A 26,623-nucleotide genomic window follows, 5' to 3' on the forward strand; every position below is an offset into this window, starting at 1 on the left:
ACTCAAAATGTTGGCACCACTCAAAAAATAACACTAATCAAAGTAAGTGTCAGCACTATTGATACAGTAGAACACACATAAACACTAAACAAGCATCATTTGCTATAAATACCCCCAATTTTCACTTTTTGATATCATGCGGTTTTTAGTTTTTAAAGTTTTTAAAATCTACTCTTATATCAATATAGTATTTTAATCTAAAATCAAAAAATTAAATTTTAATCAAATATTGTTTACATTTTCGTTTTCAAGTTTACAATATAAACAAAATTACAATAGCCTAAATTGCCAATATAAGAATAATAACCAGAGTGCAGACAAAAAAAAAAAGAATAACAACCAGATTTTTTTTTTTTTCTGGTAAAATGTTAAATTGATTATACCAAATTTTCTGTTTTTGACAGAAATTACATGAAAATACAAGTAGCGGAGAAATTGAAATGCAATCTAAACACCATTGTTATACTCAACAAACTAAGCAAAGTAAAAGACTAGAAACAAGGCTAATAGAGATGGAAGCCAACAAAGCAAGCTCGAACCAAGGGAAATGGTAAGGACCGCACGACAAACAGGTTGCCACGAGAAGAAGAGAGATGGGCGCCCTCAAACCCTGATGCTACAACTTCCTACAGCTTCCGGAGCGCCTACAGAACACTCACCACCCCAAGAATCACAAGCACAAACATACAAACCAGCACGAGATCAACATATCCTGGCAGCACGAGGCAGAGAAACCATCCGACGATGCCGTCGTTCGGTCGAGACTTAGAGATTGCCGCCTCCAAACCTCTTAACCGGGACCGTTACACCCGTTGAACCGAGAGCTCATATAGAGCAAGCGGACCGGACAGGACCCCCACCTCCAGAGCAGCTTCACCGAGTGAGAGAGCAGCTTGAGCGCCCAACTGAAGACCTGTCTCCAACCAACCAATACTCCATTGCTTCGACCGAAGCTAAGAAACGTTGAGCAATCGCACAAAGGAGGGGAGGATAGCGACGATGAACGCCACACCACCGGAAAATCCAAGCTTTGAGGAGAGCAAACCCGCAAGACACCTCGAACACGAGGCTGAGTTAACACATCTCCATGCGCCGCCACCAGAGCTGGCTCCTAGCAGGAGAGGAAACTCACCACCAAGGAAGAGCTCCATGCGCAACCACCTCAGACCATGGAAGATACAAAGCTTGGACAAAGAATTGAGTTATAAAACCCAGATCCGAGACCTAGAGAGCCTCACCGACGGACCACGCGCCGCTAACCGAGAACACGTCGAGATCTGCGGAGAAAATCTCCCGACCAAAAGCACTGAAACAGATCTGAGTCGAAACCACAGAGAGGGGTACATGCCGTCCTCTAGCAACTCCATCTCACTGGGACCAGCGCAGATCTACTCAAGATACTTCAGATCTGAATCGGGAAGAGACCTTGACGCTTCACCTCCGCCGCAACCAGAAAAAAGACCACAAAGAGAACAAGAAAAGCAGAGAGAAGGGAAACAAAGGGGTGGGTTCCGACGACCGCTAGAAGGACGGCAGTCGCCGGAGCCGAAACGGCTTACGGAAAAGAGGGAACTTTAGAGAGAAGGAAGAGGAAAAGTTTTTAGAGAGATAGGACCTTAAGAAAAGTCTTCACAACCAGAGACTTATAAAGTAGATAGTATCAGAGAGCCTAGCCAAAACGATCATTCAAGTTTTAGTAGCGGCTGTCTGATTGAGCAATGTACCATCCCACCGAGCAATTGTACACGTTAGTTAGTCGATAACCAAGTCACTATGATACACTTTTAACTTTTCTTCTGGTTAATATTCGATGCGACATCGTTCGTTAATCTGCCTTATTTTGGATAGTTGGGTTGACCCGACCCGTAATTATCCCCAGCAATCTTAAACCCTAAAAAGTCAAGTCCAATCTCAATCAATCTGACTTTTCACCTCACTCCGTGCCGATGGCGTCCTCTAAAGTCTGCAGATTATCATCGAAGATACACTCTTTAACCCAGAGGCTTAGCAAGACGACGAATGTTCACGCCTCGTCCATACCCTCTCCCATCAAATCTTCATTACCATCGGCAGCAACTTCCCGTATCAACCAATCTTTCAGGTCAGTGCTAATGGAGTAAACCCGTCTCCTTCCTAATAACGAAACTCTGGTTTTGTCATAATCTTAGTTGGCAATCAATAAGCTTTCATTGGTAAACCTTTTGACAATGTAATGGTGTGAATTTTGGATTTGATTATGTAACAGAAGATTACCAGTGGAGCTGAGTAGCTGTGTGTCGCTGTTTCCGCTACACAGTGCAGTAGCATCTGCGAGATTGGTATCAAGCTTGTCTGCTGAATCTGTGAGCTGGGGTTTAGTTCCTCAAGGTTTGTCCTTTTCCACCTCTCTCTCTCTCTCTCCCTATCTGTATTGATGTTATCTTGTTTCTTTTTTATCCTTGGATGATGTTGCTTTCTTCTTGTGTCATTGCTTAGACATTTGTTGGGGGTTATATGATAGGGAGAGTACATAGTGTGTTCTCAGCTGATTAATTTAGCAGCACCTGATAGATTATGTTGGCTTTGCTTATATCATCGGATGAACTTGGCTAAATGATTTAGTAGCTTCATGACTACTATCTGGTTCCCTGTTTATAGTACTTTGCGCATACTCGTAGTAATTAGTAATTGGTTTATTAGTATTTGGGCGCTTTATTTGATATGGACATGTTGTTTCCTTAGCTCAATGTCTTTATAACATTTTCCATATTATGAAACTGCAGGTATTTCAATGCCTTTATGACAGTCTTTCATCTTACAACAAGTTTCACTAGGGCGATAAAAGACATGAGAACAAAACTCTGGGATGTATCGTTTCTTTTTTTTTTTAATCTCTTATTGAATCCGAAAGATCCTGAATTTTGGACAGGTTTATCCTCAAAACTCTGCTTCAAGTCTCGAGCTATCTTTTTTGCCTAATATACAATTCATGGTTATCAACAATTGAGTGTGTATCAGTGTCATTTTATTTGGCAAGATTGTAGTTTTCATGCAAATGTCTGATCTTAGTCCACCACCATTGTGAAAAGCAGATTTTCATTTCTGTTTTTGTTTCTGCGGCTAAGTCAAATAATTCTGAAGTTGCAAAGAATTGTTCATGGAAATAGACACCAAATGATCTTATGAGAGGAGAGGGGGAAGCTTCTACTTCTTGGAGACTAAAGCTACCAAATGAGAACCGCTGATTGAACGAGAGAGTTGGAAGCTAAAGGATATATTACGTCAGAACGCTTAAAAAGCTCACAAACATGACAGCGTTTATCAATATTTCCTTCCACGTGTACGGAACAAACTTGACGTTTTAGATTTATGTGCACATATTAATATAATAAAATATTTAATTTTGTATAATTTCTAAACAAAAAGATCATTAACTATTAAATTGACTATATTCCAGTTAATAGAAAAACAAATAGCAGAATATAAACAATTATATAACATAAATTCAGTAAAATTTACATTGAAATTTGAAACAATATTGTAAACATTTTAAAAGAACTAAGCATAATTAATTTGTAATATTAAAATTATCGTGATATTATATTTAAATACTTTAAAATAATAAAATATAACTTATTTATACTATTAAATTTAACCACTTAAAAAAAAATATAACTAATTTAAATTTGAAAACTTTAAAGAATTAAATCAACTGGAAATAAACAAGTGATATGGTGTTTTATAGATTTTAGTGTAGTTTTAGTTGAATATTTCTTCATTCTCTAATTCATTTTTTATATCATACTATTTTTAATACTAGCAATAGAGTTGCTCTTTCCTTTTGTTTCCTCAAAATGATTATATATCAGTAGTATAAATTATTGTTTTACTTTTTTTTTGGTGTAAATTATTGTTTTACTTATTATGCCAAATCATTATGTGTCCTTCATTGGATCTCTTTGCTGGCCACATCAGGTTGTCGGTCCGAAACCATAAACAACATATTTAAAATGAAATTTAAAACTGAAATATATCATCATTTTCTTTCCAAAATAATCGTGGAGATTCTTTTGCAAATAGAAAAAAGCTCCTTGCATATGAATAAATATTATTACATCATTTAAGTTGAAATAAGCGAACCTACTCCAACACAAATCCACCACACACACGGACACCACATGCAAAAAAATGAGAATTAGTACACAAACATCATTAACATCAATAATGCAAAACATAACAACTGTACTCAACAATAGCATCATGGGCATTTCGGGTATCGGTTCGGTTCGGTTCGGGTATTTCGGGTTTTGGGTAGTTCGAATAAGGGCTAGAGGATCCATTTAGTACTTGACCTATTTTCGGTTCGGTTCGGTTCGAATAGTTTCGGGTTCGGTTCGGTTCGGATAGTAAATGTAGGAACCGGAAAATATCCGGAAAAAATTCGGTTCTCATTTGGATCCGGTTCGGGTTCGGATAGTTCAGATAGTTCGGATAATTTGGATAAAATATCGGTTATTTAGGGTAAAATATCAAATAATTAGGATGATTTAGATAAAAAATTTGGAGATTTCGGATTACTTTGGATATTTTGGATAAAACTATCCGGATAGTTTCGGATACTTTCGGGTAGTTTGGATACTTTATAATAATTTAGTTATCCTCAACTATTTTCAGATACTTTTAATAGAATTTTAAATTAAAAATATATATTTAGTGATGTTATATATATATATATATATATATATATATAAAATTAATATTTTTATATATTCGGGTACCCGTTCGGTTCTCGGTTCGGTTCCGGTTTGGTTCGGTTATTTCAGATATAAAAATATAGGAACCGTTCGGGTATTTGAAGGTATTGGTCCGGTTCCGGTTTCAGGTATTTCGGTTCGGTTCCGGTTCGCTTCTTCGGTTCCGGTTATTTTGCCCAGGCCTAGCATCACCGTTCTTTAGGTTAAGCAGTTTTGTACGAGCCTCAACATAGCCTCTAGCAAACCGGAAAAGCCCACTTCCTCCGACTATAGGCATTTCTCTAACCTTCGACAACACGGGGTTCCGACCAAGAATCGTGATCGTGCTTCCGTTGTATTTTCCAGTCTTAAAAGCAAAATTCATCCCCACTAAAAAACTAAACTCTTTCTGAGCCGCTCCGGCGTAAAACCCTTGAGCCTGGCCCAACAACGTGGAGTTTATTTGAACTGTTGTCGTCAAAGCGTTGTCGAACATAGTGACTCCTCCGAAGTATGAGGTAGAGTTTGTAACCGGTGGCTTGATTCTGATGGAGCTTGGCTTTGGACCGCTTAAGATGTCGTGCCAATACACTTTGAAATGTGTTAGTTTCTCTTTCTTGTGAAGACCGAGGATTTTACGGTCTATGGTTCTGGCGAAGTCTTCCCCGTCGTCTCCGGCGGAAGATACGGCAGCGAGGAAGATAATTTGGACGGCGAGGAAGAAAATGAGTTTAGCCATGTGTTTTGTTTGTGTTATTATGGTGTACAAACAAGGTGTGTGTGTGTTGTTATTTATACTAGCGGAAGTACACCTTGAGACATGCTCAAATATGCTTGAAGATATGGACCTCTTCAAAGCAAACTCCGCCTTGGCATTCTTCCGTGTCCACTCCTTTGTCGCTTCCGGGGTTGCAGCATTTTCCCTTGGTGGTGTTGTGTTGTTACCAACGACGACATCCCATAAGTCTTCACTCACCAGGTATGACTCCATGCATGACTTCCATAACCGGTAGTTAGATTGGTTTAGGATTTCTATTCCCAATCCAACAACACGACCCGTTGATTCCATACTTGGAATAGACCCGAGCTCTCTTTAAAAAACCGATCTTGATGAGCACAAGATTAGCTTGGCTCTGATACCATGTAAAGAAACCACCCTTGATAGTGCTTAGCACTAGCCCAAGACCGTAATACCCGAGAACCCGAAAGAAACAAGAAAACTTCCAAGTATGAAGAATAATATGGAAGAACTCTCAAAGAGATTTAGAGAACTTTGAGTAGAACACTCTTTCTTTAAGAAAACTTTCTTATATTTTACTTGTTCAACTTCTTTTTTTTTTTACAAATGAGAGGATGAAGAGGTATTTATAGCCTCCTAAACTCTATTACAAATACTAGGATGTGGACCCCCCCGCGAGATCGCGGGAGGAAAATAAATGTTAAGTTTTCAATATTATTTTAAAATGATTATACATCAAATGTTTAAAATAAATTAAAATTATTTTTTATTGATATAACTTAAAAAACTAAAGATAAAAAATAATATTCTAAATACCGTATTATAAAAAATATTGAAAATACTAATTCTAAAGTGACGCAACGCTTCAAAAGTATTAGGTTTAATAATCAATATTACTTTTAAATATTATTTTAGAAATGATTATATATTAAATGTTTTAAAATGATAATATATAAATTTTTGTTAATATATATATATATATATATATATATATATATAATAGTTAAAAATTAAAAAGATTGAAGATGAAAAATGAGATTATACGAATTTGATTTTAGATAAAATATATTAACTAATGTCAAAGTGGCAATTGGTGTGATTTCTTTGGTCAAACAATTGTTGTATATAAATGATTTATTAAAGTGATGCTATTGGTGTATATATAAATATACTAAAATACTAATGTCAAAGTGATGCTTTTTTTTAAAGATATTAATATACTAATGTCAAAGTGACGCCATTAGTGTATATTATATATTTAATATATAAAAAATATTACTTTTATTGCATTTGACATTCTATGTCCACCTGCTGGTAAAACATTGCAGCACGTGCATGTCTAATAAAGTTTTACAACAATATTAATATTCTCAAAACTTTTATAGTATTTTATATAACTGAATTTTATTTTTTGGCAATATTTTTATAATTGATTAATATTCAAAGATTAAATAACCCGAAGCGTGAATTTGTTGGTTAATGAGTAATAAACATTTTCTGAGTATTTTCACCATTGTAAATCATTGAGTTATACAAATCCTCTTGGAACCAAAAACCCATTGCCCCACGTGAAACCATTAGCCTTTGTTTCATTCCAGTCATCTCATTTCACCCAAAACGTTTGTTTATGTTTAATGCTAATACAGACTTCACCATCGCTCTCTCCCATCTACTCTTCATCTATTGGCTTTTTTTTGGTTGAGGAAGAACAACCGTTGTTGTCGTCACCGGACACAACTACCGGAAGAAGCAGCCGTGCCATCAAAATCCAACGAAATGGATCCAAATGATGGAGACGTGGAGGAGACAACACGGAGATCAAAATGAGACCTGCAATCTGATTTATTTTACAATGGAAATTGCATATAAAAAAATAATAAATCTGAGACTGGAGTTACTCTACCTTTTAAAATGAGACTTGCAATCTGATTTTAGAATCCTAACGTCCTGGCGACAACAACAAAGGTCGCTTGCGATAGTTTATGCAATAGTGGTTTTGTATTAACTGATCTTAAACAAATGGAATGAAAGGCTCTGAAGAAAAAACAAATGAATCAGATATTTCTTTCATACAACACGGAAATTAAATGTATAAATCGCAAGTTACGTCGTTAATTATTCAGTCGAAATATCTCTCAAATCCCTGATTTCCACTCACTGTCTGACCCCTATATTTAGTGACTTTATAATGAGTGTCGTCTTGTGTATTTTCTTATACAAATACTAATGATTTTCTGTAATACAAACTTCCCCATGCGAAACTCGTGATACGTTAACGATATTTATTTAAAAGTAGTAAGGCTTTGATCTCTACTTCTTAAAAACCATCAAAACCTAGTGGTAACTCTCACCGTAAACAGATCAACTATTCAATAATGACTGTGACTTAAAAGGAAGGAGAAGATGACATACCTTGACAGAGATCAAAAACAAATACAGAAAATGAAATAGAAGATGAATAACCAAGTATATTTTTAATAGATTTTTGCTGTAAAAAGTTCAATATATAGATCATGAAAAGGTACATCAAGGACAACTCTAGAAGGTGTGTGTTTTTTCAGATGAAAAGTCTTCAGAAAAAGTTGCGATACGACTTAAGAAATACACCAAAATAATTTTGGACCATTAGATAATTAAACAAACAATCACGGCCGTCGGATTGTATCTCTTCAGATTTTTTTGAAAAATTATTTTAATTAGGAAAATTTATGTTGCTAAGGGATGCATTGTTTTAAATAATAATGAAAACGTATGTTTGTTAAGGGATGTGTTGCTTCGATATATAAAAAATACTTAAAATTAGGAAAAATTATGTTTGTGAAAGGACACATTAATTAAATAAATAAAGAAAGTTTTGTCAAATATAATTTTTTGGCTGACAATAGTGAATTCAACGAAAGTGTTTTATGTCTTTTAGATGATAAAAACAAATAATTCTGACTATTGGGTTGAATGTTTAAATAAATTATGAAAATGTATGTTGGTTAAAGGATGTGTTGTTTAGATGAAAATGTATGATTTGGGTTTTTAAAAAGATGTGTTGTTTCAAATAGATGACGGTTGAAAGAAGAGTTGCCATTGTGTCTCTTAAAAAGATGTGTTGTTTAAAATAGATGTCTGTTGATAGAAGAGTTGCCAAAAAAATTGATGACATCATCATCTATAGAAAGAGTGTTTTATATCCATAAGATCATAAAATATGAAAAATGTTGACCATTGGATCAAACTTTTTTTTTCCTATAAAAAATTGATGACGTCAGCTGTTAACACAAAATTGGTTTGCTATTATATATAGATATGCTGAGTTTTAGAGATGTTTGGAGAGTAATGATTTCGTATTATTTTATTTGTAGATTTTTTTTTTTAAATGTGGATCTATTTTAGGGAACAGTGATTCTCGTGAATGGAAGAATTTGGGTCCAAATTGTGACATAGGAAATTGAGTGGAGTACGTAGTCAAATCCTATCCATTCTTTGGAAATTATACTATTTATAGAAAATTTTCGTTAGAAAAATATTTCTTATCAAAATTGATATAGAACAAAAAAAAAATAAATATTCATTTTCATTCATTTCATTTTGTTCCTATTCATTCTTTTTGTTTTCATTTTTATTTCTATTTTAATGATGACCGGTTAGATTATATCTTTTTATTTACAACAATTTAAATGTAAAATATACGAGGAAGGTTATGTATGGGGTGAAGGGTGTGAAACTGTGAGGTACTAGTTATCAAATTATCATAATCATTGCATCATCGACTAGTATGATTTTCTTTGCATCATTGACTAGTATGCTTTAAGGCGAAGTCATAATAGAACTTTTTTGTTGTCATTTTTCTCAAAACAAAATCTGAAAATAAACCAAATCATTTATTTGGTCAACAAATTAAATTACGGATAAATAGTTGAGTGAATGAGATTGGTAGTATTATTAATTCATATACAGCTTTTGTTTTCATTTTTTGAAGACAAATCTTGAAAATAAAGAAATACTTGCAAATTAATATTTTTAATTATGTCGACAACTAGTGTTGTCGACACTCGACACGATGTGAAAATCTCTATATATACTTAGATTTGGCCAACTATTATGTATTTTGACTTTTAAATTATAAACATATTTAGAACATTTATTATCAAACGATTACCCCATTATTAAATTAACAATGTTATATTAATATTTTTCTGTAGTGGACAACAATCCCCACCAGCATATACATACATGGTCATCATGGGTGTCGTTTTCTGTGCAGTATTTTTCACGCTTCTGCTTTATTCGCTTTCTCTTGTTCTCTTCGAAAAGTTTTCATTCCTTTTTGCTATATAACGAAATTTTAATGACATTCTTGAGACAGCTTTCGTCAAATTATGAACCGTTTAATACGTAATTCGAATTTAAAACAATTTAAAACCTTTGCAGAGTTATTGAGCTTGTCGTGGTTACCTACCAGCAACGTGGCAAGTATGGACAGGAGGTGCATCCATTCGTTTATTCCATTCCGAGTTATATACATATTTAGTCCACAAAAATTGGAAACTCTAAAATACAGTTATTGTTGATCATAAAGCAAAGATAAGTAAACTTATGAATGTAAATTGTTGTAAATGTAAAATGAGGTTGCTTGGTGAGTGGAGTATTATGCCCACATATCATGCACTATCATTTCTTTATTTGGTTAGTGTATGAGAGCCTCTCCTTAGTGCAAGGGAGCCTCACTTAGTGCAAGGGAGCCTCACTTAGTGCATGAGAGCCTCTTTGTTTTGGCTCCCCATTTGATGTATATATAGGTACTCTTGATACATGAAACAATCAAGCAATTCAATTCCTCCTTCCTCATTATCTTTCAAGAAAGTCTCTCATTATTTTCTATGTTCTTCATTTAATTTCTCTTATCTTTCTTAATTCTCATAAATTCTCATGGTATCAGAGCAACAAGCTCTTGAACCCTAAGTCTTCCGCAATCTTTCAATCTTTCACTCTGTTTCTATTTACCTTGAAAAAAAAAAAAAAAATTGTTCTTCTCATTGTGCTTGAACTGTTCTTAATGGATTCTGGAGGAAATTCAAAGATGGTTGTGATTCCAGTTACTCTCAAGGGAGCTAACTACTTACTTTGGGCAAGGTTAACTAAGACAGCTCTTGGAGGCAGAGGTCTCTGGGAAATTGTTGAAGAAGGCAGAGGCCTTAAGAAGAAGACTATCCTAAGAGAGGATGGTAAGGAGATAGTGGTGGCTGAAGCGGGTGATAAGAAAAGAGTTCAAGAAGATCTCATGGTGTTATCTATCATCCACAACAGTCTTGAACCCTCAATCTTGGAAGCTTACTCCTACTGTGAAACTTCTAAAGATCTGTGGGATACACTTCAAAAGGTGTTTGGAAATGTCTCCAACACCAGTAGAGTGTTTGAAGTCAAGAGGGCTATCAACAACTTGTGTCAAGAGGATACTGAGTTTGATAGACACTTTGGAAAGTTTAGGTCTTTGTGGGCTGAACTAGAGATGTTGAGGCCAAGTACTTTGGATCCTGAAGTACTGAACCAGAGAAGAGAGCAAGATAAGGTCTTTGCGCTTCTCTTCACTCTCAACCCTGGGTATAATGACTTGATCAAACACATCCTAAGAGGACAGGAGCTCCCATCTCTAGATGAAGTGTGCTCTCAGATCCAAAAGGAGCAAGGATCAGTTGGGCTCTTTGGGAGAAAGGGAGAGCTCATCATGGTAAATCAAGCTGAAGTGGTAGAGACCAAACCAGAAGGCGTAGCTAACAAGGGGTACTACAAACCAGAAGATAAGAAGATTTGGGTGTGTGATCACTGTAAGAAGAAGGGTCATGGCAAAGACAAATGTTGGATCCTCCATCCACACCTTAAACCTCAGAAATTTCGGACTCCATATGCAGATGCAAGGGCAAACTTCTCTGGTGAAGTAGGAGAGCCATCTACTCCTAAGCGCACTAATAGTGCTAGTGAAGGAAAGACAATGTCTTTCAGCGGCTGCTCAGCTGTGAGAACTACACAAGATGAATCTATCAAGAAGTCAGACCTAGAGGCTCTCATCAAAGCTCTAAAAGAGTCTGGTAACACACTTGGTATTTCCCTTAGTGCATCATATAAACCGCCTAGAGTTCTGGTTACTTCTCTACATGCATCTCATTCATCTAGTGGTATTAAACCTTTAGTCATAGACTCAGGAGCCTCTCACCACATGATTAGTGATGCTAGGTTGATTAGTAATGTAGAACCAGTATTAGGTAATGTAATGATTGCAAATGGAGACAAAATACCAATTAAAGGTGTAGGAACTCTTAAGCTATTTGAAAAAGATACAAAAGCATTTTACATGCCATCATTTGCATCAAATTTATTATCTGTCAAAAGAGCTACCACTGATTTAAATTGTAATGTGATTTTCAGTCCTAATGAGGTTGTTTTTCAGGATATTGAGACTCTTAAGTTGATTGGAAAAGGTGTTACAAAGGATGACTTGTACCTACTTGAAGACACCAATACTGTTTCAAATTTATCTTCAGCTTTCAGTTCAATTCCTGCTTTAGATAAAAGTGTTTTATGGCATGCTAGGCTAGGTCATCCCCATTCTCGTGCACTAAACCTGCTGCTTCCTGATATTTCCTTTAAAAATGATGACTGTGAAGCATGTATCCTAGGCAAACATTGCAAGACTGTGTTTCCTAAGTCATCTACTATCTATGAAAACTGCTTTGATCTTATACACTCTGATGTTTGGACTGCACCATGCATATCTAGGGAGAATCATAGATATTTTGTCACTTTTATTGATCAAAAATCAAAATATACTTGGCTAACTATGATTCAAACTAAAGATAGAGTGCTAGATGCTTTTATTAATTTCCATAACCACATAACTAACCAATTTCATGTTAAGATCAAAGTATTCAGGTCAGATAATGGGGGGGAGTATACAAGCAACTCTTTCAAAAATTACCTAGCCAAGAATGGGATCATACATCAAACCAGTTGTCCATACACACCACAACAAAATGGTGTAGCGGAGAGGAAGAACAGACACCTCATGGAAGTGGCAAGATCTATGATGTTCCAGACTAATGTACCTAAGCAGTTCTGGAGTGATGCGGTCATGACAGCATGCTACCTCATCAACAGAACACCAACAAGGGTGCTAGATGATCTCACGCCATATGAGGTACTAAACAATAGAAAACCATCTATTGATCACTTTCGTGTGTTTGGTTGCTTGTGTTATGTTTTGCAGCCAATGGAGCAAAGAAATAAGCTTGAGGCTAGAAGTATTAAGGCTGTGTTCCTTGGTTACTCTTCAACCCAAAAAGGCTACAAGTGCTATGACCCAGACATGAGAAGGGTATTGGTCTCGAGAGATGTAAAGTTTGTGGAATCAAGGGGATATTATGAAGAGAAAAGTTGGGATAAGCTCAAGGACATCTCTCAATCATCTACTGATAGGGCAAACAATCTGAGGCGTATAATGGAGAGTCTTGGCATCAATATGGCTCAACCATCAGAGACTGGAACTGATCAAGAGGATACACAGGTTCCAAGGACTGTAATTGAAGTGGTTGATCACACTGGAGACAATCCCCATCCTGATCCTGATGGGGGGAGACAAGATGATACACATACTGGTCAGGATCATGATCAGGATGAGAGACAACAAGAAGAGACAGTGGAGGAGCCGCACACTGAAGTAACTGAGGTACATTCAGGTGGAGATGAACATGAGCAGCATGTTACTGAAGAAGTCCAGCCACTTAGGAGAAGTACAAGGGAGAGAAAGCCTGCCTCAAACTGGATCAAAAAAAAATTTTACTTCAACAGCCAAGCAGTAGCTCATCCTATACAAGCAGTATGTTCTCTTGCTCACTATCCCACAGAGCATCAAGCTTTCATCGCCAACATAGATCAAGAGTACATTCCAAGGTCTTATGAAGAAGCAATGGTAGATGATGAATGGAGAGCATCCGTCGAAGATGAGGTCAATGCCATGATCAGAAATGACACTTGGTATGAAACTGAACTCCCCAAAGGCAAGAGAGCAGTGACAAGCCGCATGATACACACTATCAAGTACTTAGCAAATGGAAAACCAGAAAGAAAGAAGACAAGGCTAGTAGCAAGGGGATATACTCAGGTGTATGGAGAGGATTATTTGGATACTTTTGCACCAGTAGCCAAGCTTCACACCATAAGGATCATTCTCTCATTGGCTGTCAACCTAGAGTGGGACTTATGGCAGATGGATGTGAAGAATGCCTTTCTTCAAGGAGAATTGGAGGATGAAGTCTACATGAGACCACCACCAGGGCTTGAAAACCTTGTCAAACCAGGGAATGTGCTGAGGCTAAAGAAAGCAATATATGGGTTAAAGCAATCACCAAGAGCATGGTACCACAAGCTGAGTACAACTCTTAATGGAAGAGGATTCATCAAGTCTGAAGCTGATCACACTCTATTCACCCTCACATCTCAGCGTGGGATTGTAGTCATATTGATCTATGTGGATGACATTATCATTACCGGAAGTGATAAGGAAGGTATCATCTTAACTAAAGCTTTTCTTAAATCCTCTTTTGATATTAAAGATTTGGGTGAGCTAAAGTACTTTTTAGGGATTGAGATATGCCGATCTAAAGAGGGGTTATTCCTATCTCAAAGAAAGTACACACTTGATTTGTTGAGTGAGGCAGGTGATCTTGGAGAAAAGAAAGCAAAGACCCCACTGGAAGATGGTTACAAAGTGTTGCGACAGGGGGAGTTTGAGAATAAGCCCTTTGGAGATGAGAAGCAGTACAGAAGAATGGTGGGAAAGCTCATCTACCTCACAATTACAAGACCTGATATTTGCTTTGCTGTGAACCAAGTAAGCCAGCAGATGCAGGCGCCAAAAATTCACCATTGGAACATGGTGGAAAGGATATTAAGGTACCTAAGAGAGGCACCAGGCCAAGGAGTTTGGATGGGATGCAACAAGAGTACTGAAATAGTGGGATATTGTGATGCTGATTGGGCAGGAGATAGAGTTGATAGAAGATCAACCACTGGATATTGCACATTTATTGGTGGCAACCTTGTGACTTGGAAGAGCAAGAAGCAGAAAGTAGTGTCATGCTCAAGTGCTGAAGCAGAATATAGAGCTATGAGAAAACTCACAAGTGAACTGATATGGATCAAGGGGCTGCTTAAAGACTTGGGGATTGAGACTACAACACCAATCACTATGCATTGTGATAATCAAGCTGCCATACACATCGCTAGCAACTCAGTCTTTCATGAGAGGACTAAACACATTGAAGTAGATTGTCACAAGGTGAGGCAAGCTGTGGAACAGAAAATCATCTTCCCTTGTTACACAAGAAGTGAAGATCAGCTGGCTGACATCTTTACCAAGGGTGCAACCACTAAGGTTTGTGAATTCATACATTCTAAGTTGGGACTCGTGGATCTCCCATCACACTGATCCTTAGCCATGAAGTGTTTTACTCTTTTTCCTTAGCTTGGTTTTTATCCCATGTGGTTTTTCCAAGCTAAAGGTTTTAATGAGGGAATGCTTCATGGTTTCCAAGCTTGATACCTACCTGTGTCAAGCTTGAGGGGGAGTGTTGATCATAAAGCAAAGATAAGTAAACTTATGAATGTAAATTGTTGTAAATGTAAAATGAGGTTGCTTGGTGAGTGGAGTATTATGCCCACATATCATGCACTATCATTTCTTTATTTGGTTAGTGTATGAGAGCCTCTCCTTAGTGCAAGGGAGCCTCACTTAGTGCAAGGGAGCCTCACTTAGTGCATGAGAGCCTCTTTGTTTTGGCTCCCCATTTGATGTATATATAGGTACTCTTGATACATGAAACAATCAAGCAATTCAATTCCTCCTTCCTCATTATCTTTCAAGAAAGTCTCTCATTATTTTCTATGTTCTTCATTTAATTTCTCTTATCTTTCTTAATTCTCATAAATTCTCAGTTATTAAGGTTCAAAAAAAAGTAAAGTATAAATATAGATTATATTATTATTTAACAAAGCTAAAAGTATATCTCCACATATTTTTCTCATTGTACATCTAATAGCTAAATGATTAGGAATATCACTATCCAAAATATTCAGAAACATTTCCTATAGATGATTTCTTCAAAAAATACACTAGTGCATTATACCTTAGCAGACTTTTCAACTATGGACCTGTCATGTTTAACGACCATATTTTCTCCACAGTAGGCTGAAGAATGTTTGGTAACACTTGGATCCTGTATTTGGTTCAATAAGATTCATGATGAACCTTGGTGTAGGATGCTCTTTTGAAAAGAAATGTTAAATTAGCTGTTTTAATAAGTTATTAAAAATGTATTCCGATTATTTGGATTTATATGAACCTATTGACTTTAGAGATTCTTAAAAACTTCAAAATAAACGATATTATTGATGCCGATCGAGCTTGTTATCTCCGCCTGCTAATTTGTTTCGTATTTTTAAGTCCTTCACGTGAGATCACTCTTGATAGAGCTACATATATTTGGTTATGGCTGAATACTCTTCGAGGTAGATAGAGGGCAACTTGTTTAAGACTTTTCCCTTGAATTTTATTGACTGTTGTTGCATAGGACAACCGTAAAGGTATTAGTGCCTGCATAACATTAATGGATGGGTGTTTCCGTTGGGTGACAATTGAATCTTCAGAATGAGAACTTTGTTTCCGACATGTATATCTGTCATGATTTCAACCTTTAATGATATTGTTCCCAAGTCGTGTAACAACTAACCTTGTTCCACTTCATAGACCGTTTTCAGTTTTATATTCCGTTAAAATCATCTAAGGTGCTCCAACTCTCGACATGACTTGTGGTTTGGCAGTCCGATGAATTTGAGAAAGTTAAGATACTCTTGGATATAGTTTGACGTCCAATCTCCATCAGATGTTGACTCATTTGCAATAGTATCAGAGCTAAAGTATTCTTTCTCATAAGGCACCATTGAAACTTGAAAGCATGTAATTGTTAATTTCTGTCGGTGTTACGTCGTTGCCGCCGAAAAATCGTGGCTAAAACAAAAAAAAAAAACCAAGGTTTAGCCACAATCTAGCTACAATTCAAAAATAGCCACGACTACAGAAAAAAAAAACGTAGCTCAATCGTGGTTCAAATAGCCACAATATGGTTAGGTAATAAAATATGGTTACATTTACCATGGTTTTTAGCTACAAAATAATATTGACTATATATCTAGTCACGCTTTTGCCACGCTATTTCATTGGCTAGTGTATTAGCCACAAAATTTAAGGTTTAGGATTAACGGTCACAATTTTGCCACATAATTTTTTTGGCTATATTAGTTTTTTCTATACTCTAAATCTCAATCTTAAATTATATATATACTAATACTAAATCCAATGTCCAAATATTATATTTTAAAATTTTAAGCTCAAATATTACACTTAAACTCTAAATCTAATTTTTTACCCAAACTATATACCTCACAAACACTATACAAACCCTAACAATAATACTTTTTACATTTAAATTCTAAATCGTAAACATAAACCTTAAACTTAATCTTTTTCAAAACTTAATCTCAAACTACATACTGCAGCAGTTAATTATGTTTCCATTCAATACCCTAGTTTGTTTTCATTACCTAACAACAAAACCCATAGAACATGTATGTAAATAGCCGTTGGAATTGGAAACCACAATATCAAAACTTCTTTAAAAAAAATGAAGAAAAGCATTCTAATTTGAAAAAGGGAATAAAAGAGTCAGAGGTAATACGACATTGACTGCAGTGCTTTCTCTTTCCTATGTCTAACGGCTCCATCGCCTCTACGTTGGGAAATTTTCAAAAAAATTGCTCTTCTCACTGTTCCATTTTTCTATCAAAATAAATTAAATTCAAGTTTGATTCTGAATCACTCACTCTGGGGTTCAGACTCATCTTTATAGCAAATGGGTTGTTGTCTCAGCAAGAAACCTTCTCCGATCCCTCTCTCCAGTGGTGATGTTAAATCCCCAGACCCAGTCAAACCCGATGTTAATAAACCCACTAAACCGGTGATTGAGCTGCCGGTTAAACCGGCGATCGAGAGTCCTTATCCAGCAGTGGAAGAAGCCAAACCAATTATATCCGAGAAGGTAGAGAAAGAAGAAGAGAATGCTACAAGTAAGGATGTTTCAGCTTCTGTAGCGGTGGAGAAGTCATCCGTGAGGACCTCAAGCTGTACGAAAGAAGAAGTTGACGCGATACTGATCCAATGCGGGAAGCTAAGTCGGAGCAACTCCAAAACAAGAAGATACTCTGGCTCAAAGAGAAGCTTCGATTTTGACCAGAACGAGAGGACACGTGGCGGCGGCGGCGGAGAAGTGGAAGGGGAGGAGGAGAGAAGGAAGACGACGCCTCAAAGGAATCGTGACCGTGGAGGAGTAGAGCGAGCGAACGGTTCGCCTCGCGAGAGGAGAAGACGAACTCCAAGCAGAGAAAGAGAAAGAGGCGGCGCCGCCGGTGGAAGCAGACGGGTGAGCAGGTCTCCCGCAAAACGATCAGAGGCGATAAACCCTAGTGGCAATTTAGTAATTTCGAGCAACATTAAGTTTGTTACAGTTCCCGCCACGGACCCCTCGAGTAAACGAGTCACTGTTAAGAGGAGCATCGGAGAAGCTTGTAGAACCGCTGCGATGAGTAATGTTCAGCCTCCTCCTCGGAGAAAGCCACTGGGAGTAATCGATCAGAACGCGACAAAAGGAGACAAGAAGAAGAAGATGATAAAGAGAGAGAACGAAGATAAGAGACCACAAGTGATAAGCAGAAGCAGATCGCTGAGGAGATCACGGGACTTCGATCTCAGTCCAGAGACATTGTTGTTGCAATCAAGCGAAGAAGACAAGAGCAGTTACACCGCGCTGTTGCTGAAAGACATTAAGGATTTCCATGGGAAGAGTAGTAATGATGATGATGATGAGGAGGAGGAGGATCCGTTTAGTCGTCTTCCGTCTTGTGTTACTAAAGCTTGCTCCATTGTCGAAGCAGTGGCGGATCTTAACTCCACCAGCTCTGACTTGAACCGGTTTAGATTCACATCTACTGTGAAGAAAGTGGATTTGGTAGAACCGAGATTTGAGAAGTATGTGACTGTGAAGAGAGGTTGTTGTTCGTTGGAGAAGCAAGAATCATGTGGTAGCAACAATCTTACGTGACCAGAGTTCGATTTCTCAGGCAACAACTCTACTACTCTCTGTGTTGTTGCAGTTTCAAGCTTTAGTTTAATTCTTTTTGTTTATTGTATTGCCCCTCCCCCCATGTTTTCATTCACTTCAATCGAATCTTTTCTTCAACATTATGTTGAGATAAAATGGTACTAACATTAAATAGTTAGAAACTTACTGTGAGCGTGTACTACGTATGCAGTACACTGTGATATGGTGGCACAAAAAATATATGTACAGAGATCAGAACCAAATCAGTCAGGGTATTTCCAATTTTGGTAAGTGTCAAAGGTGCCAGTGATGAAAAAAGGAGAGCTTGGTTAGGAATTTGAGAAATATCATTGATGTCAAAGTGCATTAGAGCTTTTGATATAAAGCATAAAAACAGTTGTTGGTTGGCTTCTGTACTGGCACAAGAGATAATTATAAATCCCAGACAGAATAAAAAGCCTTAATTAGATCATTCATCATACAGACAAGTAGCCGCAGATAGTACTCATGTTCAGTCACTTCATGTATCTGTGGAAGTCACTCCTTATTATTGTATCATTGATGAAGCGCTTAGGTGGCTTTCATTTTCGCCACGAGTCTGATTCTTGAATACCACATCATCATCCCACCTGAAAAGACCAAGAAACTATTCTCATTATCTGCCTCCAACAATTGACATAATAATCACAAGATTCATGAAGAAACAGGATATAACAAAATCCTAACCTCCTTTTAAACACTAAGACCAACATTATCGCAGGGTCCTTACTGGGTTTTTAAGGGAAATGGCCCATTTAAATAATTCAACAGAAAATAAATCAGTCATTACCGATCCTTAAGTAGGTGTTTTTGGCATCGATTTTTAAGTGGGGTTATATACCACGTGTCAAGACGTAAACTATTGTTATTTTTATTTTATTTTTTATTTTCTTTCTTTCTATCTTTTGTTTGCCCTCTTCTTATTCATCGAAGACGCATGCGATGGAAATACCCTAGGATAGCATTAAAAATTTTTTATCACAAATATAGACTCTAAGAATCAAAATGACCAAAATATTTCATTAAAAAGATAAATATACACTTGAACTCCTAAGGTTAACTAATCCAAACCTTAAGGTTTAGAGTTAAGCGGTGGAGATTTGGGTTTGAAGTTTAAAATTTTATAAAATAGAAAATAAATATTAAAAATTTGAAAATAGAAATTTTAAAAATAGTTTCAAAAAGTATTTTCGAATTACAAAAAGAAAATTTGAAAAAAAAAATCGTAAAAAAAAATTCAAAAAAAAATTATAAAAAAGTTCAAATTTGAAACATTTTGGTCATTTTCTTATTTTTTTATTTTTATTTTTTTTATTTTTATATATCTAGGATATTAGTGTCATTTTACCAATTAAATGAAACATTTTGGTCATTTTTTTTGTGATCTATTTTTTGTGACCAAAACTTGAAAATTGTCTATTATGAGAATTGCCCTTTTATTTAATAAATAAATTTTATTTAAAAAAAATTTAATTTTTTTTTTAAGAACCTCTAATTAAGAAACTCCCATTGGATCGCTAAAAATGGGAGTTTGTTAACTAAAGTTCTTAACACCACTTAAATACATTTAAACTATTAAATAATCATTAAGGATCTCACTTAAGGATCATGTCATGCTCTAAATGAGGTTGGAGAGTGGGTTTCCTTCGAGAATACCTCGTCAATCAAGATGCAGTTAAAACAGAGAAACAAAAGGAAGAATCTCCAGTGAAAAATACTTCAAAATATATGGTTTACATTTAGTAGCAGCTTTAGTCTCATGATTACCATCTGGTTCCGAGTTGATAATACTTTGGCATACTCACAGTAATTGGTAACTGGTTTATGGTATCAGCGTCACTATTACAATGGAACGCTTTATTTGATATGGACTTGTTGTTGTTCACTTGTTTCCTTAGCTCAATGTCTTTATAACATTTTGTATTATGAATCTGCAGGTATTTCATATGCCTTTATGACAGTCTTTCATCTTAAAACAAGTTTCACCAGGAATGTAAAAAACATGAGAACAAAAGTCTGGGATGTATCGTTTCTTTTTTTAAGACTCTTGTTCATCCTCAAAACTATATGCTTAAGTTCTTCAAGTTTCGAGTTATCCTTTTGGCGTAATATACAGTTCACGGTTATCAACAGTTGAGTGTATCAGTGTCATTTTGCTGGCAAGATGGTAGTTTTCATGCAAATGTCTGATCTTAATCATATGGGTCTCTTAGATCATCATTTCTGTTTTCTTCAAAAACTCCTCTCAGAGATTCTTTTAGTAACGAGAAAAAAGTTCCTTGTGATAAAACAAATATTAATATATCAGTAAATTGTAAAAGGAGAAGTTGTTGAGAAGTCTTTTTCTCTCTAGGAACCCCAAGTGGGTATGAGTTGTATCCAGTAAACTAAAGGGTGAGTGCATCGATAAGTGAGATTTAAAAGTCTAAACACGTTTGATTAAAGATTTCTTAACCACTTTCATTGGTTTTCGAGTGCTTCCGCTTGCTTTTAACAAAAGAAAAGGTGTTTTTTATCTCTGTTCTTAGAGAGTAAGAAGGTTTTGGTGGTGGAAAAATTTATTTCGAAGTTCCTGTGCCCATTTAAGCCATGTCGTTAGCCATGGACAGAGCCTTAATGGCTTTGTCGTTAGATGAAGAAGATACCCCGTTTGAGATGCCAGATCTACCAGATTTCACCTCTGCTGAAGAAAATAAACTCAGCCTGATGGGAAGGCTCTTAAACCCAGAGCGACAAAGGATGTCTAATCTCATTATCCAAATGCCCAGAAAATGGCAAAAAGAAGGTAAAGTCAGAGGTATAGCCCTGTCTCAAGAGAAGTTCCAGTTCATCTTCAACTCCGAACACGACCTTCAAGATGTTCTGGACAAGGGAGTTCAGACACATTACGAGTGGGTCATAGTCTTAGAGCGATGGATGGAAAACCCACCGGAAGATTATCTGCAGTACATCCCGCTCTGGGTCAGAATAAGTAACATTCCGGAGACTTTTTACACGGTGGAGGCGATAGGAAAGCTAGGTGACTTTGTGGGAAAGGTTGAACTAGTAGCTTTCGACCCCTCCAAGCCGGTCACGCAGAACTACATCAGGGTGCTGGTGAAATTCAACGTGGCTAACCCTCTAAGGATGTCTAAAGCTCTCACTTACAAAGGCAAATCTTTTGTTATCCACTACAACTATGAGAATGTGCAGAAAAGATGCTTTGAATGCTTCAGACTGAATCATGAGAAGGACTACTGTCCCTTAGTAGTCAGGAAAAGACAAGAAGAAGCGGCCGAAAGGAGAAGTAAAGTCTCCCCCCAGTCTACCCCGCTGCAACCCTTTTTCAAAGAAGGTGATCCACTCAAAGGTGTGCTTGCTGATTACCAAGTCGGTATCAACCCAATGAATGGCAGACCTAAAATTTCAAAAGAGGTTCTTGAAGAGTTGCGAAGATATCTGCTTGCTGACACTGGGGAAAACAGAGAGATAAAGGAGTATAAAATCAAACAATCTGTCAGTCTTGCTGAAAAAGATCCAGTGGCTCAAAAGCTGTGTCTACAGCTGGAGGCTCCACCTCAAGTGACCAAAGAACTCAACAAAGGAAAAGGGCTAGTCTTCGACTACTCCAAGAAATCAGAAACAGAGCAGTCCGGTGCAAGGAGAGAACCAGCTGAGAAACTGATGGCAGCCTCGATCAAAGCCCACTCTTCTCTGATCCTCAAAAGAGACAATGAAGTCTTGCTGTTGCGTGACAAAGAAGAGAGTGATGGTGGGTATTTCTCTTCGCGTTCTGATGAACCTACGGGCTTCAGTGCTGGATTCTATGACTCTGGTTCTGCCGGGTTTGTCAAAAAGCGCTCTTACCAGAGGAAAAGACCCCCCAAAGCTAGAAGAATGCAAAGGAAGTTCACAGAGAAAGAAAGGGGAGAGATACTGGAAGGTCACAGGAGAGAAGGAAAACAAGAGGTGGGATGCAAGAAAAAGAAGTGGGAAGGTGAAGGGGAGAGGAGTAGGTCAATCAGCAAGGCACCTTGCATTAAGGTGATCCCAAATGAGGGATCGCCCAAGCTTTAATGAGTATTTTGAGCTGGAATTGTCAAGGCTTGGGGCGGCCTCAAGGTTTGACGATTCAGAGACTCCGGGAGATGCGTCAATACCATTTTCCGGAAATTTTATTTCTTATGGAAACGAAAAACTGTCGGAATGTTGTGGAAGATTTAAAAGTTTGGTTGGGTTATGATCGATACCATATTGTAAGTCCAAGAGGCCTCAGTGGTGGATTGGCAATTTTGTGGAAGAAATCGGTTTCTCTAGATATTAAATTTTCAGACAGAAATGTTATCGACTGTCTTGTAAATTATGGAGATTTCTCCTTTTTTCTCTCTTGCATCTATGGGGAGCCTTCGGCGGTAGGGAAAGATGTGATTTGGGAAAGATTGAATCGCATTGGAGTGCTGAGGAAGGAACCGTGGTGTCTAGTGGGAGACTTTAATGAAATTCAAAATAATGATGAAAAATCGGGAGGCCCCTCGAGACCGGTGGAGTCTTTCTTATCTTTCACTTCCATGCTCAAGATCTGTGGGATGGAGGAACTGGATGCGAAAGGAGATCGCTTCACATGGAGTGGCAAGAGAGGCAATCACTGGGTTCAATGCTGTTTGGACCGCTGTTTTGGAAATAAGGAATGGTTCAAATTATTTCCGTCTTCGAATCAAACTTTCATGGACAAAAGGGGATCAGATCACAGGCCAGTGTGGGTCAAGTTCCGTGCAATGCAAGATAGATTCAGAGGGCAGTTCCGCTTTGATAAAAGGCTGATGCTCAGTATGGAAGTCAAAAAGGAAGTGGAGGGTGCCTGGTCTTGTGCTCGGGGAGATGGGTCTTTATCCTCCAAGATCACAAACTGCAGGAAAGTTCTCTGTGGCTGGAAGAAGAAGCGCATCTTTAATGCAAAAGATAAAATCAACCTCTTACAACAACGGCTGGAGTGGTTCGAATCGAAACCGTACCAATGTCGCTTCATGGTCAATAATCTAAAGAAGGAGTTGATTAGGGCATACAAAGAAGAGGAGATGTTCTGGTGGCAAAAAAGCAGAGATAAATGGCTTACTAGAGGAGATAGAAACACAGATTTCTTCCACAATTCAGTCAAGGTAAGACGCTCTTCAAATTAACTCACAAAGCTAAAGACATGAGAACAAAACTCTGGGATGTATTGTTTTTTTTTTTTTTTAATCTCTTATTGAATCCGAAAGATCCTGAATTTGGACAGGTTTATCCTCAAAACTCTGCTTCAAGTCTCGAGCTATCTTTTTTGCCTAATATACAATTCATGGTTATCAACAATTGAGTGTGTATCAGTGTCATTTTATTTGGCAAGATTGTAGTTTTCATGCAAATGTCTGATCTTAGTCCACCACCATTGTGAAAAGCAGATTTTCATTTCTGTTTTTGTTTCTGCGGCTAAGTCAAATAATTCTGAAGTTGCAAAGAATTGTTCATGGAAATAGACACCAAATGATCTTATGAGAGGAGAGGGGGAAGCTTCTACTTCTTGGAGACTAAAGCTACCAAATGAGAACCGCTGATTGAACGAGAGAGTTGGAAGCTAAAGGATATATTACGTCAGAACGCTTAAAAAGCTCACAAACATGACAGCGTTTATCAATATTCCTTCCACGTGTACGGAACAAACTTGACGTTTTGGATTTATGTGCACATATTAATATAATAAAATATTTAATTTTGTATAATTTCTAAACAAAAAGATCATTAACTATTAAATTGACTATATTCCAGTTAATAGAAAAACAAATAGCAGAATATAAACAATTATATAACATAAATTCAGTAAAATTTACATTGAAATTTGAAACAATATTGTAAACATTTTAAAAGAACTAAGCATAATTAATTTGTAATATTAAAATTATCGTGATATTATATTTAAATACTTTAAAATAATAAAATATAACTTATTATACTATTAAATTTAACCACTTAAAAAAAATATAACTAATTTAAATTTGAAAACTTTAAAGAATTAAATCAACTGGAAATAAACAAGTGATATGGTGTTTTATAGATTTTAGTGTAGTTTTAGTTGAATATTTCTTCATTCTCTAATTCATTTTTTATATCATACTATTTTTAATACTAGCAATAGAGTTGCTCTTTCCTTTTGTTTCCTCAAAATGATTATATATCAGTAGTATAAATTATTGTTTTACTTTTTTTTGGTGTAAATTATTGTTTTACTTATTATGCCAAATCATATGTGTCCTTCATTGGATCTCTTTGCTGGCCACATCAGGTTGTCGGTCCGAAACCATAAACAACATATTTAAAATGAAATTTAAAACTGAAATATATCATCATTTTCTTTCCAAAATAATCGTGGAGATTCTTTTGCAAATAGAAAAAAGCTCCTTGCATATGAATAAATTATTACATCATTTAAGTTGAAATAAGCGAACCTACTCCAACACAAATCCACCACACACACGGACACCACATGCAAAAAAATGAGAATTAGTACACAAACATCATTAACATCAATAATGCAAAACATAACAACTGTACTCAACAATAGCATCACCTAGGCCTGGGCATTTCGGGTATCGGTTCGGTTCGGTTCGGGTATTTCGGGTTTTGGGTAGTTCGAATAAGGGCTAGATGATCCATTTAGTACTTGACCTATTTTCGGTTCGGTTCGGTTCGAATAGTTTCGGGTTCGGTTCGGTTCGGATAGTAAATGTAGGAACCGGAAAATATCCGGAAAAAATTCGGTTCTCATTTGGATCCGGTTCGGGTTCGGATAGTTCAGATAGTTCGGATCATTTGGATAAAATATCGGTTATTTAGGGTAAAATATCAAATAATTAGGATGATTTAGATAAAAAATTTGGAGATTTCGGATTACTTTGGATATTTTGGATAAAACTATCCGGATAGTTTCGGATACTTTCGGGTAGTTTGGATACTTTATAATAATTAGTTATCCTCAACTATTTTCAGATACTTTTAATAGAATTTTAAATTAAAAATATATATTTAGTGATGTTATATATATATATATATAAAATTAATATTTTTATATATTCGGGTACCCGTTCGGTTCTCGGTTCGGTTCCGGTTCGGTTCGGTTATTTCAGATATAAAAATATAGGAACCGTTCGGGTATTTGAAGGTATTGGTCCGGTTCCGGTTTCAGGTATTTCGGTTCGGTTCCGGTTCGCTTCTTCGGTTCCGGTTATTTGCCCAGGCCTAGCATCACCGTTCTTTAGGTTAAGCAGTTTTGTACGAGCCTCAACATAGCCTCTAGCAAACCGGAAAAGCCCACTTCCTCCGACTATAGGCATTTCTCTAACCTTCGACAACACGGGGTTCCGACCAAGAATCGTGATCGTGCTTCCGTTGTATTTTCCAGTCTTAAAAGCAAAATTCATCCCCACTAAAAAACTAAACTCTTTCTGAGCCGCTCCGGCGTAAAACCCTTGAGCCTGGCCCAACAACGTGGAGTTTATTTGAACTGTTGTCGTCAAAGCGTTGTCGAACATAGTGACTCCTCCGAAGTATGAGGTAGAGTTTGTAACCGGTGGCTTGATTCTGATGGAGCTTGGCTTTGGACCGCTTAAGATGTCGTGCCAATACACTTTGAAATGTGTTAGTTTTTCTTTCTTGTGAAGACCGAGGATTTACGGTCTATGGTTCTGGCGAAGTCTTCCCCGTCGTCTCCGGCGGAAGATACGGCAGCGAGGAAGATAATTTGGACGGCGAGGAAGAAAATGAGTTTAGCCATGTGTTTTGTTTGTGTTATTATGGTGTACAAACAAGGTGTGTGTGTGTTGTTATTTATACTAGCGGAAGTACACCTTGAGACATGCTCAAATATGCTTGAAGATATGGACCTCTTCAAAGCAAACTCCGCCTTGGCATTCTTCCGTGTCCACTCC

General features: G+C 36.9%; 4 protein-coding genes, 1 long non-coding RNA gene and 1 pseudogene across 7 annotated transcripts; 3 read left to right on the plus strand and 3 right to left on the minus strand.

The window, feature by feature from the left end:
• The first annotated feature begins 1,774 nt into the window (after window positions 1–1,774).
• BNAC03G70290D lies at window positions 1,775–24,067 on the plus strand. Of its 3 annotated transcripts, XR_007320930.1 has the most exons (4): window positions 1,775–2,101; window positions 2,246–2,367; window positions 2,763–2,908; window positions 23,941–24,067. XR_007320930.1 is itself a non-coding variant. In XM_013875606.3 (3 exons), the coding sequence occupies exons 1-3, from the start codon at window positions 1,947–1,949 to the stop codon at window positions 2,780–2,782; spliced, it is 294 nt and encodes a 97-aa protein (XP_013731060.1). In that variant the 5' UTR covers window positions 1,775–1,946; the 3' UTR covers window positions 2,783–3,035. The 3 variants fall into 3 exon arrangements, 2 of the variants coding, with proteins under 2 accessions (XP_013731060.1, XP_013731059.1); XM_013875606.3 differs by lacking the exon at window positions 23,941–24,067 and having other exon boundaries at window positions 2,249–2,367; window positions 2,763–3,035; XM_013875605.3 differs by lacking the exon at window positions 23,941–24,067 and having other exon boundaries at window positions 1,909–2,101; window positions 2,763–3,035.
• On the minus strand, window positions 4,767–5,671 carry LOC106434760 (dirigent protein 20-like). Its single transcript, XM_022698366.2, has one exon. The coding sequence runs from the start codon at window positions 5,449–5,451 to the stop codon at window positions 4,858–4,860; it is 594 nt and encodes a 197-aa protein (XP_022554087.2). The 5' UTR covers window positions 5,452–5,671; the 3' UTR covers window positions 4,767–4,857.
• LOC125583897 lies at window positions 6,904–8,459 on the minus strand. Its single transcript, XR_007320931.1, has 3 exons — window positions 7,864–8,459; window positions 7,355–7,485; window positions 6,904–7,281 (listed from the first exon to the last, which is right to left on the minus strand). It is a non-coding gene; the product is annotated as an uncharacterized LOC125583897 (long non-coding RNA).
• On the plus strand, window positions 17,194–18,787 carry LOC125583896 (uncharacterized protein At1g65710-like). The gene has a single exon (XM_048751461.1). It carries the CDS (start codon window positions 17,403–17,405, stop codon window positions 18,645–18,647), a length of 1,245 nt encoding a protein of 414 aa, XP_048607418.1. The 5' UTR covers window positions 17,194–17,402; the 3' UTR covers window positions 18,648–18,787.
• LOC125583382 lies at window positions 21,276–22,742 on the plus strand. Its single transcript, XM_048750233.1, has one exon. The coding sequence runs from the start codon at window positions 21,276–21,278 to the stop codon at window positions 22,740–22,742; it is 1,467 nt and encodes a 488-aa protein (XP_048606190.1).
• A 1,060-nt stretch (window positions 24,068–25,127) lies between the features above and the next one.
• LOC125583898 lies at window positions 25,128–26,623 on the minus strand (annotated as a pseudogene).

The sequence above is a fragment of the Brassica napus genome, chromosome C3, assembly GCF_020379485.1.
Source record: "Brassica napus cultivar Da-Ae chromosome C3, Da-Ae, whole genome shotgun sequence".
Taxonomy (NCBI): domain Eukaryota; kingdom Viridiplantae; phylum Streptophyta; class Magnoliopsida; order Brassicales; family Brassicaceae; genus Brassica; species Brassica napus.

Bases quoted from the DNA above. Each gene is read 5' to 3' on its own strand.
- BNAC03G70290D (XM_013875605.3), top strand. From the start codon at position 1,947: ATGGCGTCCTCTAAAGTCTGCAGATTATCATCGAAGATACACTCTTTA. The intron at 2,102-2,245 runs GTCAGTGCTAAT...ATTATGTAACAG, and splicing joins CGTATCAACCAATCTTTCAG to AAGATTACCAGTGGAGCTGA. The intron at 2,368-2,762 runs GTTTGTCCTTTT...ATGAAACTGCAG, and splicing joins CTGGGGTTTAGTTCCTCAAG to GTATTTCAATGCCTTTATGA.
- LOC106434760 (XM_022698366.2), bottom strand. From the start codon at position 5,451: ATGGCTAAACTCATTTTCTTCCTCGCCGTCCAAATTATCTTCCTCGCT.
- LOC125583896 (XM_048751461.1), top strand. From the start codon at position 17,403: ATGGGTTGTTGTCTCAGCAAGAAACCTTCTCCGATCCCTCTCTCCAGT.
- LOC125583382 (XM_048750233.1), top strand. From the start codon at position 21,276: ATGTCGTTAGCCATGGACAGAGCCTTAATGGCTTTGTCGTTAGATGAA.